General features: G+C 36.2%; 1 protein-coding gene across 4 annotated transcripts in view; it reads left to right on the top strand.

The window, feature by feature from the left end:
- The window catches only part of pns (DENN domain containing pinstripe), a 347,031-nt gene that overhangs the window by 65,841 nt on the left and 263,183 nt on the right, over positions 1-18,007 (top strand). For all 4 annotated transcript variants that reach the window (XM_090411700.1, XM_090411683.1, XM_090411692.1 and 1 more), the window contains one exon: positions 13,512-13,696. In XM_090411700.1, the coding sequence (XP_090267826.1) occupies positions 13,512-13,696 (185 nt within the window). The remainder of the gene's footprint in view (positions 1-13,511; positions 13,697-18,007) is intronic.

The following is an 18,007-nucleotide window of genomic DNA, read 5'->3' as shown; positions in this document are numbered from 1 at the left end:
ATCAAACATTGATACAAAATATACCATTAGCAAATGAATATAGGTAACTATTTGCATTTTGATTCCTATTATCCTTATTCCATAAAAAAATCTGTCATATTACAATTAATACAATTCCTAATCACTTTTAAGTTCTCCACAACCTCTAAGAATTTAAATAACATAGTTAAAAATCTATCTGAGATCTTTATTAATAGAGCATATCCTCAACAACTAATTGCTTATGCCAGTGCCATAGCCAGGATTTGTGCAGATACCCCACAAATTAAAGAAATCCATTCTTCCAATAAAATATTAAAGTTTCCTTATGTATGCGTCGCCCATCTCTAGACAAATGCCATGGAGAAGTTTGGTGAATCTCAAGGAGGGTTGCACTTTATATCTCCAAAGCCTTTCACTGGGTGTGGCACAAAGGCTTACTAAGCAAACTACCATCATTCGGTCTGACCCAGGACTTCTGTAGTTGGATTGTCAGTTTTTGTCTGGGTGCACACTATGTGTGTGTGATGGTGGATGGCTCCCTATCCTCTCACTATTCAATTAATGCTGGGGTTCCACAAGGTTCTGTCTTCTCACCAACCCTCTTCCTGTTATATATATATATATCAATGACCTACATCAGTTGACCTCCAACCCAATACACAGTTTTGCAGAAGACAGTACACTACACTCCTTGCTTGCATTTGATAAACCTTACCCTACACAACTCATCTTAATCTACAGAACATCAACCACCACCCTCAATTCTGATCTCCAAGTCATCCTACAATGGGGTTTGGATAATCTCATCAATTTCAATGCTAATAAAACCCAGTTCTGTACTATTTCCAATAAAAAAAAAAACATTTTTTTCCCAGTATCCTTTTTGACAATACCCCAAATTTCCAGACAGTTTGAGATCTCTCTTCTTCTTGGAATTACCCTCACATCAAACCTCTCCTGGCATAAACACATCACAACCATTGCATCCTCAGCTTCAAAAAAACTAGGATTTCTCTTTCACTCAAGATGTTACTTCACCCCTGAACAGCTGTTAACATTATACAAATCACAAATCTGCCCAGCTATTGAATACTGCTCCCACATATGAGGTGGGCCCCCTAAAAGTTCTCTCAAAATGCTTGACTCAATACAGAGGAGAGCAATTAGATTTATTAATGACCCATCTCTTACCAACTCCCCCCCCCCCCCCCACACACACACATACTTTTGCACAGATGTATGGTTCTACAGTATGAATATTCTACAAATATTTCTAAGGGAAATGCTCATCTGAAATAACATCAATAATTTCTCCATTCAGTACTAAGCTTGTTAGAACACATGCAGCTGCTACTCAACATCCCTTCACAGTACACCTAGAAACAAACAGGACAAGTTTCCTTTTCCTCCTCCTTCATCCCCTGCAACTGCTACACTGTGGAACAATCTCCCACCTGCTGTGTTTCCCAAATTATACAATTTACAGTCATTTAAATCAAATGTAAACAAGTTCCTCCTTTCCCAACTCACTACTCATACACTGTACTAATGTACTATAGGTTGATCAACCAACCTCTTGTGTATGGGCACAACATAAAAAAATATATAAAATAAAATTAAAAAAAAAAAAAAAACACCAATCAGAAATTGTTAAACCTTTTGAAATTCTGAAAGAAACAGAGTATCACAGTATTGTACATAGTTAGTTTCCCTTGTCAATAATCCCACTGACTTTTTCTGTATTGGTTTCACAATTAGATCACTATGATCTCAATTACAAAAACATGTTAGAGACTCTAATATTCCCAAACTGGAGAACCTGAATTAAACTAGTAAAAAAAAGGGGGGTGGGGGCCTACAATGAAAACCTTAAAACAGCAAAAACCAAAATTGCTGTTCCCAATATAGGAGAGAATCCCATACCAAAAATCAAACTGTTATTCTAGACTTCCAGAATAATGAAACCAACTGTGCATTTCAGAAATTCTGTCAGTCAGAATTAATATTAAAGCCATAACGTCCACTGCCCCTATGTGTGGTTGGAGAGTTGGCAGTTGAACAGTATTAAGATTAATCCTAAACTCTCAATCAACAAGAATGCTCTTGACTCTGAAGAGCACAGTTATCCATTTCTCACTATTCTCTCTCTCTCTCTCTGAGGATGACTGCACAGTTCTAAATGGCTTGTACACTTCATCATATTAAGATGCAGATTGAAGAAATACTAGTCATCTATAAGGTTTTTTTTTTACTAAAAAGATATTAATTACAGATTTAGCACATGTGAATCATCTGAGATACAATATTAACAAACTAAATAAAAACATGGTCTCTTTCAACGCAAGGTGAGTTAACTGGTCTCTTATGGTGGTGGTGAAGGGTTTTTTCTCCTGCTAACTAGGGTTTTTCATCCCTCAAAACAGTTAAACTGGTCCCATGAACATACACTGCTACAGTCATAAAAAATACTATGGCAAGGAAGGCAACGGGAAACCACCTTGCTCATAATCATCTCCCTAGTATAGTAGCATATAGCTACTCCCACCAGCCATATGGCTGAGGGAATAGGATAGATAAAAAAAAGGAGAGAAAAAAATATGAGATTGAATTAAAACAAAAAATTTAAAAATAAACAGTCGAAAGAAAGTTGAGGAATGACAGGCAAATTCACCAGAGCATTGACTATGAAAATATCTGTAGAAGAGGTATAAAACAGAAACTGAAGGTCTCTGAGAGTGGTCAGCAGTTAATCTGATTGCCCTCCTCTGAATAGTATCAAGCAATGTAAGCAGTATTTCATGTTTGGGCAAATTTGAGATTTATGCAGTGTCAATATTTATAAGGTAGTGCCTTTTGTGTAAAAGTATTACTGTCTGCAGCCACCAGAAAACTAGTAAAAAATTGCAGGCTTCCTGTCAGAAGGAAGCCTGCAATTATTTTTATAGTAATTTCAATTTCGAATATGTTTTTATTTTAACTGTTTGTCCTTTGATTTAAAATTTAAATAGGTTAAATTTTCTTTTCCTTTGTATTTTCTTTATTTTTCTAATAAAAGTGTCTAATCACCTAACCTAACAATACACAAATAAGTTATAACTTCATAGTAAATTGCATATGTAAAATTCATCACATGAGAAGATAGATACTCATTAGGTAATTTTTGTGTGTTTGAGATAAAAATTCGAACTTTATGTAACGATATTTAGTTAATGTGTACATTAACTAAATATTATATAAATATAAATTAGTTTACACATTATCTAGTTAAAAGTGTAGAGCGCATTTATTTTTCAACTTTAACTGAAAGATACAGGTAATGTGAACATTACCTGAGGAATCTGCAGATTAGCAGAAATTCATACATTAGCATTGACACACACACACACACACACACACACACACACACACACACACACACACACACACATACACACACATAAAGTAAAAATATAAGCATATAAGAGTGTGTTGTGTAAATAAAATTGTTTGCATAAGAATACATATTCATGTTATGAATACTATATACACAATTATGTATATGGTTAGATTATTAGCCAGAGTTCAAAGTCATCTAGATTGTGATTTAGACTGGGTTGATTGTGAAGAGCATAAAAGCAATCCTCATATTTGAAAAGACTTTCGTGAAGATTTTTTATAGCCCATGGAAGAGAGAGTTACTGCAAGCATGTGACTAGTAAAAATTTTGTGCTCTTCAAGACCAAATTTCTCATCTTGGAGAAAATTGTTGTTATCCATATGCTTATTGGATGTGTATGGTATTACCTGTCTGACCAAAAGAGCATAGACTGCAGAATCAAGGAATCTGTTACACTCCTGGATGAGCCAGGGGAGGATGTTTGTCTTTCATGGAAAGCAGAATAGAGAAAATCTTGTCTACTGACATGAAAATTGTCTGGAAATCAAATTTATTATTTTTTTTTTTTTTTTACATATTTTATATTCACTTTATGCAAATATAATAATATTTTATTTTATTTTTAATTTAGCCAAATTTTTATTTTTAAACTTCTTACACTTTTCCATCCCTGTAACAAGCCTTGTGCTCCATTGTCCATTGACTAAGGTTTGTGTGCAGCCATGTTAATGACTACATTTACAGTTTCCCACAGGCTTCTAATAACAGCATGTTGACTTACTGGAGAGCAGCAGAAAGAAAACACCCTAACATTTGTTGTCATGCTATTCTCACTTCATGTAACTATCTGTTCTTTTTGTATGTTCAATCTGATAGGTATTCATCATGCATTCATCAATTTATGAATTATATTAGTATTAATAATCAAGGCTTGGATAGTGGGTGGTGTGAGGGTTGAAGGTTTTCATTCCAGTTAGAATTATTTTTGCTATTTGGTCTCAGCAAGTATTTGGATCAGGAGAAATTAAGTGGTAATCAGACTAGGAAAATAGGAATAGAAGCCCCAATTTGGCACCATTATAATGCCAGAGGGCATGACACTGAGAATGGTTGGGTGTAGGTTGATCTAAAGTGAAGGAAACGTGAATCAGGTTGTGTCTAATTTATGAAGAGAACTGACATCCATAGTATATTTGAAGAGGAGCTTGTAAGATCAGAGATATTGGTAAGATGGTGATGGTTGTCTGGTATTCTGGTAGGAAGATTGACTATCTATATTAAAGTCAAGGTTCTGTATAGAATAATAAGTCTTCTTTTGATTTGTAGATGGTAGTAAACATTATTTATATTGTTGTTGAGCCTACAAATGTTGTAAAGTGAGTGTTTTTTTTTCCCCGAATTTTGTTGTTGTATTAAATTTTTTATTGGATTTTTATCAAAAAAAACTCTTGCACAAAAACAATTCAAAAAAATAATTTTGAATTGTTTTTGTGCAAGAGTTTTTTTTGATCTGCAGTAAAACCATATTTCAATAAGTTGTCCTTCACTGTGTGTGGAGAGAAGAGCTAATAAAGAGTCCGGGCATGCACTGAGAGATGAAAGACTTGTAAATGTATTCCACACCGAGGAAACTTAAGTCTCCATTCCATGTGTGACCTTGGCAGTTTTGTTTGCATACCACCATACTTGGTATGCCCTGTTTCCATTAATGGACTCTGGCAAGATGAATATTGCCACTTTACAAGCATATCTTCCCTTGCTGAAGGAAATGCTAACTAGACTAGACCACCAGGTGGTAGATGACTTTCATTGTCTAGTGAAACACTACCACTCTGTTTAGAGGAAGCTTGAGTGGCTGTGGCATTTTTTGTCCCCACAGTAGGATCGCCAGTTTCTGGCCTCTTTCTTCTCACATGTGATGTAGGTCATGGTCTGGTCATGCTCAACACACTGATAATTACTAATAAATTAGGAATCTAGTGCCTCTTCCATTTGCGGGTACTTCAATAAACAGGTTTCTACAGCTACCAGGTGGTCCACAGGACTAAGCCTGATAGTAACATGTCTTGATACTTCCTGATCAGGTGGCAAATAATCCTGCTGCTACTTACTCTGCCAGCTCATGCCTAGATGGAGTCTGAATATGGTGGCAGCAGCATGCAAGGAACATTGTAGAGCTGCATTTAAATTGGATTTTAAGCACTTTCTATGTAGGAATCGTGCACAAATCCATTACCACTGCTGCGTATCTCTGCTATATACATTTGCTGCACTAACTCAACCACGAAAAATATAAAACCAAATACTGGTGTCACTGCAGATATTTAAAAATAAAAAATAAAAAAAAAAACCCTCACAAAAAGCAACAAAAAACCCCAAAAAATACGAAAATATTTAAAAAATCGGGGGAAAATAGCAAAAATATATTCTGAAATAGCTGAAATGATACCAGAATTTATCCAATAAAAATCGCTTCCTCATCCATTTCACTAATAGGTAGAGAATTAGAACAAACATTAATGATGGACAACTTACAGGTTAAAACTGGTATGCTGCTTCTAAGAGAACTGTGATTGGCATCTTAGAATCACTATTTTTCAGTATTAAACCACACACAAAGAAGTCAAAAAGAAACTGTGTTTTAATTCAAGGATGTTTTTTTTTGACTCTTTGTGTGTGGTTTAATACCAGAAAATAGTGATTCTAATGTGCTTTCTCCAAAGAAGCCTACACAATGAGTCTAATTGGCATCTTTCATGACTACAGTCCACCTCAGCTATCATCTTGCAGAATGTCTTTAAAAAAGGGAAGAATATGTGTTCATCAGATCAGACATTTCTAGCCAGAGGTTATGAAACCTGGAATTCCTGCTTATCAATCTGCTCTGGTCCAAGATTTCTTTACCTCACTTTATACCTCTGATTTACTGCCTTTACCACTTTTCTAATTCAGACTGTCATACTGTCCTCTTTGACTACTTATCTCTAAAAGTTGATTTCATACAATCTGATTGCACAAACTTGAGATTATCACTCTAGGAGACTTTAATATTCATATCACAAAGTGACTTCCCTTTTCTAAAACTTTGCAGATGAAGTCAGAAAGGAAGCTGAATCATTATATTAAATGTCTTCCAAATAGACATTGCAGATGCTTGCTCTCCTCTTAATAACTCTCATCAGTAAAAGTGCTTCCACATCCATTTCACCTACACTGAGTACATTAATACATTATTACAAATATTGATCTTTGAGACTTCATCAATGTTCTTTTTCTACAGATTGATCCCCTTGAAATCAGCCTAGTCCTTATACCCTATGGCAGAATGACTTCTGTATACCTCTTTTCCATTGTCTGATTATGGAAAAGATATCATGATCCTTACAGGAATGAGAGCCATCATTCCCCAATTTGATCTTTGAGACTTCAATGTTCTTTTTCTACAGATTGATCCCCTTCAAGTCAGCCTAGTCCTTATACCCTATGGTGCTGCAACAGTACAAAGTGGAATGACCTCTGTATAAAAGAAAAAAGAAAAGAAATCAAGAAAAACATGCTTTTACATTCCATGATAAAATACAGCATATATTCATTTGTTCAAGACAAAAACTCCAACTTCTTACTCAGCCTATACTAAAGCCCAAAACAAAACTAAGAAAATCATCAGAAATTCAAAACAGATTTCACATGGACCAAATACAATAAGCTTGCCTCCTTCTTAACTGAGAGTTGAGCCTTTTGGTCCCTTGCTAAGGCTGTTGACCATAACTTCTGCCCTTCCTTGTTGCTCACACCATGTATAGTCCTCCTCCTCATCTTTCACCAGAAGGAGATCAGAAAAATCCTATCTCATTAATCTTGATATTGTGAGGGTGGTCTGAAAAGTTCTTGGCCTAACAATGAAAAAAACGAATTTATAATTTCAAAATTATTTTTATTTTCAACATAATCTCCCTTAACACTAATACATTTATTCCAGCGATGCTCCAGCACCATTATCCCGTCCTTGTAGTGGTTCGAAGAAAAACGCTGACCAGTGAGGCAGAGTTTTAGTTTTCGGAAGAGACAGAAGTCAGAGGGAGCCAAATCTGGGAAAGTTCCTACAATTCATAGTGCAGATCCCTTAATTTTCTCATTGCCAAAACACCTTTGTGGGTAGGTGTGTTGACCTGATGAAAGATGATTTTTTTCTTCTGCAAACCAGGCCTTTTCTCACGAATTTTTTCGTCTAGTCTGGTTAAAAGATAGGAATAATATTTCCCAGTTATTGTTGTACCCTTTTCAAGATAATTAATAAACAAAATGCCTTTAGCATCCCAAAACACTGATGCCATGACCTTTCCTGCTGATGGAACCGGCTTCTGTCCACTGTTTTGATTGCTGTTTGGATTCTGGTGTGTGTAATGGTGAATCAAGTCTCATTCATAGTAATAAATTGACGCAAAAAAATCAATTTTATTCTTCAAAAGATATGTTTCGGTGATTACACCACAATTTTTATTATTCAGTTATACAAAATACCAAAATAATAGTTCCCGACAAGTTTCGTAAATCGTAGGATTTACATCTTCAGGGGGTAAATAGTATAACTTCAAGTTTAAACAAGAGAATTAATAAATACAACTCATAACCATCTGGCTATTCATAAACTCAAATAACAGAATGCAGATATTTGAGTCATGACATCATGCAGTAATTGAACAATACTGGATGATGTCACTTGTTCTTGTTCATACAGTCCGAGCTCAGATTGAGGTAGATTTTTTATTAGAGCTGACCACACTTGATGGAGAATTAAACCTTGATTTTTATTGCATTGGGTTAGGTTTTTTAGCATATTGGCAGCTTCTTTAAATTTTCTTATATAACTGTTGTTTTCTGTGTATGACATCGTCGTTTTTTGCCAGAGTACATCGTGTCCAGTGGAAGAGTGGTATGGAAAGCAAGACCCGTTTTTTGTTCTCTTTTGTATTTTATGTCTTTTTGGTCTTCGGCCATGCGTATTTCTCCAGATCTTCCTGTCTGTCCTACGTATCAAATCCCACAAGAGCAATGGATTTTGTAGACTCCTGGTTTTTTAAGAGGATGATGAGGTGGTTTTGGTGGATGTAGGAATCTTGAGATTTTTTCCATAGGAAGGAAGGCTCCTGCGGGATTTGCTACGTAGGACAGACAAGTTCTCCAGAATTAACACCCATCATGTTGCCTATATAAACTGCCACACTCATCTGGCACCTATCCACTAGCATGGAAGCAAGTTTTTATCCAGCTTGTCCATAAAAAAGGGAATGGTGGAGTCTATACTGGTGGAATCTATAGCAAACTTCCTCGCTAACCTTACCCACCATTGGACTCAGGCCAATGGTAGGAAGATCTGAAAAAACTGACATAGTTCACCTTGAGATTTCCAAGACATTTGATCATGTCTGTCATCATAGCCTTCTCGACAAACCAACATCTTAAGGTTTCCATCCTACCCTTTGTGATTGGCTTCCCAGCTTCTTCTCTGGTTGTTTCATCTGCCATGGCACACAGCATACTGCAGTGTGTTGTGGTAGATGACTTCCCCTCATCAGATTTTATTATCGTTGCTGGAGCACCCCCCCCCCGTATTCCATGCTCTTACCCACACTCTTTCTCCTATACATTAATGACCTTCTCTCCCTCTCTTACCTTTAAATTCTATTCATACTTTTGCTGGTGATAGTGCTGTCCATCCACTTCTTCATTCAAAAAACGTAATACTCAAATATTTTTGCCCTAATCACTATTTCCCTCTTTCTCATTTTCTAACACTTTATAAATGCCATATCCAACTATCTTTAAAATATTGTTCTCACATTTGGAGTGCTGCACACAGAATCTCTCTCTAAGAATTCTTGAATTGTATACAGAAGTCAGGCGACTCATCTCTCTCTCTCTCACACACACACACACTCCCTCTAGTCACTTTTTTTGTAGGCATTCCATTTCTGTATTATGCCTTTTTTGTAGGTTCTTTAATTGGCGTTGCTCCACAGAACTGGTCACTATTTTCCTCTAATCATGTAAGAACATATGCAGCCACTGTTCAGCTCCAAACATATCAAACCAGCTTCTCCTCTTCTTTCATTTCATCTGCTTCTGTTCTTTGGAGCAACCTTCTTCATGCTATTTTTTCCACTGAATACAGCCCCAACTTTTCAAGAAATTTGTTAATAGATTACTTCTTTTTAACCACTTCCCCATACATGGCACCATTATAGGTCTTGTGACCTCTCTTGTTGGGGTTACTTCTTCTTCTGCAACTTGTCCCACTTAAGTAGGGTCACTGTTTGTAGTGAGTCTCCTCCACAACCTCCTGTCTTGGACTGTAACCACATCCAAGTTCTTCATCCTCAAGTCCTCCTCCACCATCTCTCTCCATCTCTTATTTGGCTGCCCACGCTTCCTCCTCCCCTGCACATCCATCAGCATGACCTTTCTTCCCATATACTCGTCCATCCTCATCACATGACCAAACCTTCTCAATCTTGCTTCCTATATCTTTGCTCCTGAGTTCGTAACTTTCACCGTTCCCCTTACATAGTTATTTCTTAGACAATCCTTTCTGGTCACACCTCACATCCACCTAAGCATTCTCATCTCTGCTACCTCCATCCTGCTAATGTTATTTTTCCTCAGGGCCACAGTTTCCAAAGCATACATCATAGTTGGTCTTACTAGTCCTGTAAATTTTGCCTTTTAGATTGATCGGCATCCTCTTATTGCATAGCACTCCAGCCATCTCTCTCTCCAGTTCCTCCATCCCGCTTGCATCCTGCATCCCACTTCCTTCTCATCCTCTTTCACTGTTGAACCTAAGTAACTAAAGTCACTGACCTTCCTGATGACATTTCCTTCCAGCTCCAGACTCTGTCACCTGGCGGCCATCCACTTTGCAACACATATACTCCGTCTTACTTCTGCTCAGTCTCATACCTCTCTCTCTTCCAATACTTTCCTCCAACTTTCCAGTTTAGTTGCCACTTCTTTTCTTGATTCTGTACACAGTACATATTGTCCAAGGCACGTCTTCTCTTACCTCCTTCATCATAATATTAAATAGGAACGGACTTAATGCTGACCCTTGATGCAAGCCAATTCTCACTGGAAAACTTTCTGACTCTCACAGGCAGGTCCGAGCTCTTGTCTTCACATTTCTGTGCATCTCCTGCACCAATCTGACGTATTTCTTCGGTACCTTCTTCTGCCTCAGACACCTCCAGGCTTCTTGCCTTGGCACTCTATCATATGCTTTCTCCAGATCGATAAATACCAGATGTAGCTCCTGTTACTTCTCTCGAAAATTTTCCATTATCTGTTGTCGATCGACCAGGCATGAATCCAAATTGCTCCTTTGCAATCTCCACCTCCTTCCTCAGTCTTCCATCAAGAACCCTTTCTAGGATTTTCATTCCGTGGGACATCAACTTTATTCCTCTGTAATTCTTACAGTCTTGTGTACCCCCCCTTTACTCTTGTAGATGGGAGATAAGAGTACTTTCCCTCCATTCCTCAGGTATATTTTCCTGTTAACAAACTTTTATTAACAGGTCCCACTGCAGGTCAATTCCCTCTTCTTCTCCCCCCCCCCCCCCCCCCCGTGCCTTCCATGCCTCCACTGGGATCCTTTCAGGGCCCACCGATTTTTCCATTCTTCATCCTCTTTATGGTCTCCTTCACTTCCTCTCTACTAATGTTCTGCACTATCCCCTCATAAGGCTCCCCGTCTTCTCTGTGAGTCCTTGCATTTTCTTCATTCAAAAGCCCTTCAAAGTATATTCTCCATCTGTTTCTTATATCCACATCCCTCCTTAATACCCTTCCTCCAGAGTCTTTGATCTGCCTCACATGTATGATGTCCTTTGATGCCTTATTTCTATATTTTGCCAATCGATAAATCTTTCCTTTGTTTCTAATTGATCATAAAGGTCTTGGTATGCCATTGCCTTCGCAACAACTCTGTTGACTTCTTGCTTTTTCTCTCTGTACTCCTCTCTCTCCATTTCCACTCTTGACTCGTCCCACCTCTGCTTTGCATTCCTCTTAGCCGTGACTGCTTCTTGTATATTATTATTCCACCACCAATCCTCCTCCTGCTCTCTAATCTTTCCGGATGTTTCACTAAGCACCTCAATTGCACAGCTTAGAATTGCTTTTGAATTATGTCTCCACCAGTCTTGTACACTTTCTAGTCCATCCAAAATCCTCTCTAACACCATCTCCTTAAAATGGTTCTTCACACTCTCTTCTTTTAATTGAAACCACTTAATTGTTTTCCTCCCATGGCTTCCAAAGGTTCTTATCTTTGATCTTATTTTAAAGTCTGTGCACAGCAGCTGGTGTTGCTGTGCCACTTGATCTGTTGAAATTACCTTACAATTTGTCACAAACTTAAGATGTTTTCTTCTAGTCAAAATGTAGTCAATTCATGAACTGTTGTTACCACTTCTAAATGTTATCAAATGCTCTTCCCTCTTACAGAAAAAGGAGTTCACAATTGCCAGATGAAACGTTACTACGAAGTCCAAAATCCTCTCTCCTTTCTGGTTCATCATTCCCACTCCATGACCACCATGCACCCTTTCACAGTTCCTATTCTGTCTCCCTATGTGTCTGTTCAAGTCTCCTCCAACAATCACTGGTTCATTTTCTTTTCCCTCATTTCTTCATCTAGCACGTTCCAGAACTCGTCTTTCTCTTCTGCTGTACAGCCAACTTGTGGGGCGTATGGTATGCACATAAGACGACCAGTTGCTCTTCTCCAAGACTCAGTTTCATTCACATGAGCCTGTCATTCCTCCTACCCACTTCCAGTACTTCGCCCTTCATTCTGCCACACACCACAATTCTGACATCATTTCTTCCCTCTTTATTCACTCCAGAGTAGAACAATTTATACCTTTCTCCTAGTTCTTTTGCCTTTTCCCCCTTCCACCTTGTCTCCTGCACGCACAAAATGTCCATCTTCCTCTTCCTCATCATGTCTGCCACCTCTTTTCCCCTTCCAGTCATGCTTCCAACATTCAATGTTCCCACTTGCAACATTCTCTCCACTTGCTGGGTTCGCTTCTTTAACCGCACCAGCCCTTGATGCAGTAGCCCTCATCTACTTCTTGCAGCTGTAGGGCAATGTGACTGCATGTCGCTTAAAAGGTACGCCCCAGCCCTTGTATCACTTTCTTTTTGACTCATTTGATCATCAGAGCTGGCGGTGAAGTTTTGCAATCGGGTGCCTTTCCTGATGTCAACCGGCACCTAATGGGGCTAGCTTGCCTCCTTCAGTTGCTGCATAAGGCAAAATGAGATAGCAGGATAGGAATGATTCACCCATAGCCTTCGAATACTCTAATAGTATTGGGGAAAGAAGCACGAGGAGAAGAAAGAAGGGGAGGCACCAGTCTACAGATAATATAACAGGTGTATATTACATGAAGTAAGGCAAGGTCCAACATCAGGGTACTCGCTAAAGTAAGCCCATGAGGAGGGGGTTACTATTAAAAAAAAAAAAAAAAAAAAAAGGAAAAATATAGAGAGAAACCAATGCATTGCATGGCAACATTAAGCAGTATAGTTTTAGTGTTCTCTTAAGCTATGAAATGCATTGATTCTGGCCTTCATAACATCCCTATATTCAAATATCTAAGCAGTTAAATATCCACTTTCCTTATAATTTCAATGGAGGCAGGATATTTTGATGTAAACAATTCCTAAATACTAACTTCAAAATTTTTGAGCTTCTCAGTATTGTTTTTGTGTTATAGACATGAATAGTATTGAATAATGTCATTAAATATTTTTACTAATTTAATAGTCTATTCTACTTCAGACATTTTTTTAAAAAAGTTTTAATTTAAAGACCTGTTTATGTCATCAGGTGTGAATATAGTACTCAAAGCTCTTCTGTTTCTTCTTTTTGAGATGAGATGAAATTTATCCAGAAGTGATATTAGACATTTGAATATTTTAATTCTTTCACATGTAAGAATTGAAATCATATTAGTATTTCTTACATTGGTTAAATTTTTAAAATCATTAAAATTATATGGCCTAGTATGTAATAAGTATGTTTTCAGTTAGCATATTGAAAAGTGCTTTTGTACATTGACAATGAAATAATTTTAAATTGTAGATTATCACAAATTGATGTTAGTAGCAGAATGTACAACAATGTTGCTTTTCCCGTTTATATGGCAACATGTATACGTCCCAATTCTGCCAGCATCTCTTCACCATTTTCTTGATGCACCTGTTCCATATATTATGGGACTACATCATGGTAATGAAGAAAGGTCACAGTTATATATTCCTGGTGAGGTAAGAAGTATATAATGACCCTAGTTCTACATAGAAGTACTTCTTTTATAATTTTATTGTTATTGTCATTAATTATTGCATGATTCCAATATATTGATATAGTAGCATATTAATAATTTTTATATATAAACATTTGTATTTAATAAATGTATTCCGTAGGAAAAGCATACTGTTTTTTTATAAATGAAACCTTACTGGTATAAACATAACAAACAATTTTACCATTCATCTCATACAGGAAGACATCATTCATAAACTAAATACCAGTAAAGAAAATATCTGAGGTAATTGTCACACCTATGATACATTAAAGTAAGGGTAAGAAGCTGACATATTACATATTACCCTTACTTTAATACGTAATGTGTAAGAAGCCAACAATGGCAAGTGTAAAATTTGTGGTTGTCTTATATGTCCAGTTGCCTTGTAAACTGACATATTGATAATTTGATGTGATTAAATTTAATGACAGATAATACTAACATCAGATTCTCTGGACAGATAATACTAAAATAAAAAAAAATTACACCAGAAACTTACAAAATACTTTAAATGATATAATAACAATGAAAGAATTAAAGGACAACCCAAGTAAAATAAAAAATGGCAAATCAGCAGGAGAAGATGGGATAAACTCTGATCTGTATAAATTTGCTGGAAAAAAAATTTCATCAATGATTATTAAAATTTTTATATAAAATATATACAAATGGACAAATACCAATGGAATGGAATACAAGTATAGTAATACCTATATTTAAAAAAGGGGATAAAACAAAATCTGCTAATTACAGAGGTATTAGTTTATTGAATACATGCTACAAAATATATAGTAGAATAATTCATGGAAAATTAAAAATATACAGTGAAAAAATATTATTAGAATGTCAAAATTGATTTAGAAAAGAATGCTCTACAATGGATGCAGCTTTCTGTTTAAAACTACTTATAGAAAAAAGAAGATAATTTAATTTAGACACTCGTATTTTGTTTATAGATTACAAAAAAGCATTTGATAAAGTAAAACGATATATATGGTTTGATATATTACAAAGAATAAATATACCTAATATTTTACTATGTGCAATATTTATACACAAAGATAATAAAATTAAATGAAAAAATGTCTGAAAAACAATCTATAAACCAAGGAATGAGACGGGGATGTCCTCTGTCTCCAACACGTTTAATGAAATATTAATAAGTGGAACACCTTAAACAATCCAGGTATAGAAATTTCCCAGAATAACAAAATAAATATGCTATTATTTGCAGATGATCAGGCAATAATATCAGCTAAGGAAGACAATTTATATAGATCAATATATAATTTAAATGTTATAGTAAAACAGTTTGGAATGAAAATTTCCATAGATAAAATTAAAACAATGGCATTTTGTGGACAAACTTCAGTTAGAAGTAAAATAGTTATTATCATCATCATTAAATTCCTACCATGTACCCACAAAAAGATGTACAGACTATGATAGTACTACATTAAAAATTTACATCATTACTAACTTCCTATCTACAATTTTCCTTTAAATTGGTCTGTACTTGTCAAGGTTCCAACATGATCAGATCTTATATTTCTATTGTCTAAGGCACTATGTACCATATCAATCCACCTATATCTTGGTCTTCCTCTGAGTCGTTTTCATTCATTTTAAGTGACCGTACTACCTGAGATTGGCTCTGCTAATGCATTCCTGGATGCCGACAATGTCAAGTTCTTTCCTAATATCCTCGTTTTTAATATGATATTGCCATTGATGCCATCTGTTCACGCCTCTAATCTTTCTCAGGACTCTCATATCTGCGGTCTCTAGTCTTTGGTCAAGTGTTTTACTTCTGACCCAGCTCTGAGATCCATAAGTTAAAACTGGTTTGAACACTGTCTTGTATACAGCTAATTTATGTTCCGATTAATTTCTCTCTTATTCCATATGAATTTATTCAATTGATTTCCTACCTGATTCAATTAATCAAAAATACCAGCTTTTTGATTCTGTAGTCTATTTCCATATTTAATTTACCATCTTCACTAAAAAATCATGCCTAAGTAGCTCATCTGACAATCATTTCCTACTCTACCACAGGTCCTCCATTCACAACGCAGTTGACATTTTCAATGATTCTGCCTATTTTCATTGTCTTTGGCTTTTTATTGCTGACCTTCATACCATATCTATTACAACAGTTATTCAATTTAGTCAGGGAATCTTGCAGACTTCTAGCGGATTTATTTAGAAGTATAACATCATCCGCATAAAGCAAAGAGCTAACGTTAACATCTCCAATTTTGATATCAGTTTTAATACCACTTTCCTTCATATTGTGATCCATATGGATAATGAATAAGAGAGGGATAATATACATCCTTGTCTGACACCAGATTTAACATTAAACCATCTTCCTGTACTTCTTTCATTTCAAACTGCTGACTTACAACTCGAATAAAGACTAAGTATTGCTTGATATAATGCCCCATTGACACCATATAACTGTAGTGTATTGAATAACTTCTCTCTTGGCACCTTGTCATATGCCTTTTCTAGATTGACAAAACTTAAATACAGATCTTTGATATATTCCCATGATTTTTCAGCTATTTGTCATAAAGTGAAGATCTGATCCTGACAGCCTCTATTTAGCCTGAATCCAACTTGTTCTTCACCAAGCTTTTCTTCCACGATTCTTCTCAACCGTTTCTCACGTATACTTGCATAAATCTTACCAGGCACACTCAGTAGGGAAATACCTCTGTAATTCTCACATTCAGTTTTATTTCCCTTTTTTATATATGGGTTCTGTGAGGGCTCTACTCCAGTGATCGGGAATTCGTCCCTCTATCCAGGACCTTCTGAACAATGCAGTGCAGCCACTGTAAGATTTTTATACCACCATACTTCAGCATTTCTTGTCGAATATCATCTACTTCTGCTGTCCTTCCACATTTCAAGCCTTTGATGTTTTTTTCTACTTCAAGTATTCCTGACTGTATGCCTGTTGAGGTTTTTACCACTGTGCTATCACTGCTTGTTTCATTTAGCAATTTTTCGAAGTAATTACTCCATACTTCAAGGATATCTCTTTCTCCCTTTTTCATGTCACCTTCATCATCTCTAACTCCTTTTACAGCACTCTTTCCTCCATTTCTAAGCTTCTTCAACAACCTCCAGAATATCTTACCACCTTCTTGATATTTATTTTCTATGTTCTTGCCAAAATTCTCCCATGACTTTTGTTTAGCTAGTTTTATGCAATGTTTAGCTCGGTATTCTCTAAGAGCACAAGCTCTTAGAGAATACAAAGACAAATGTAAGAAAGGAACTTTGGGTATGCTTTCTTCTTTTCCTTCACTGCCTCTTTAACTTCCTATGTCCACCATGGAGTTCTAATTTTTCTATCCTTGCAGACAACTTCACCACATGCCTCTCTGGCTGAATCAATCAGGATTTTTCTTCAAGGCTTGCCACTGAATCTCCAAGGTTTGGTTTCTGTTCTCAAACTCTTTCATTTTTTTCTTGAATAATCTTTGTGTATTTTAGTGTACAGTTCACATCTGAGAGCTGCTCAACTTTTATTCGCTTTAAAATTTTCTTGCATGTTATTCTTTTCAGAATGAAATTCAATTTTATCCTGCTCAAGACTAAATAGTGATCACTTCCAATTTCAAATCCTCTGTACTCTCTGGTGTCCTGCACTAGGGAGAAAACATCACTATCAACAATAACACAGTCAATGAGACTTTTCTTATTCCTTGCCTCTTCTCTCCATGTGAATTTGTGCACATTTTTATGTTGGAACATGTGTTAGTAATATCCAGTCCATGTCCTGAGCAGAAATCCAACAAGTATTTGCCATTATTATTAGCTTTGCTCTTTTCTCCAAATTGTATGTCTGACAATCATTTCCTACTCTACTATTTAGAAACAAGGACTAACTTTTCCTTTTTCATTTTGTCAGTTGCTTTCTCTAAAGCCTCAAAATATTCCTCCTCTTCTATCTTAGTAGAATTTTCTGTGGGACCATAGGCACAAATAAATCTCATTGTCCAGTTCCCTATTCTGATATTTGCCACACATCACTCTATTTGAGACTGCTTGCCATTGAAGAAGATTAGCCTCATATTTTGTGTTGAATACTATGGCTACTCCTTTTCCTTGATTGTCATTGCCTGAATATAGCATTTTGCATTTATTGCTCAGAAAGATCTCACCAGTTTTTGTCTCTTTTGTTTCAGTCACCCCTATTATGTCAATCGAGTACTGATCTAATTCCTCAGCTTGCTCCATTTCTTTGCCATTC

This window comes from Typopeltis vanoorti, chromosome 2, assembly GCF_054136105.1.
Source record: "Typopeltis vanoorti isolate ZY-2024b chromosome 2, IOZ_Tvanoo_1.0, whole genome shotgun sequence".
Classification (NCBI taxonomy): Eukaryota; Metazoa; Arthropoda; class Arachnida; order Uropygi; family Thelyphonidae; genus Typopeltis; species Typopeltis vanoorti.
This window is presented reverse-complemented; position numbering and strand designations above follow the sequence as displayed.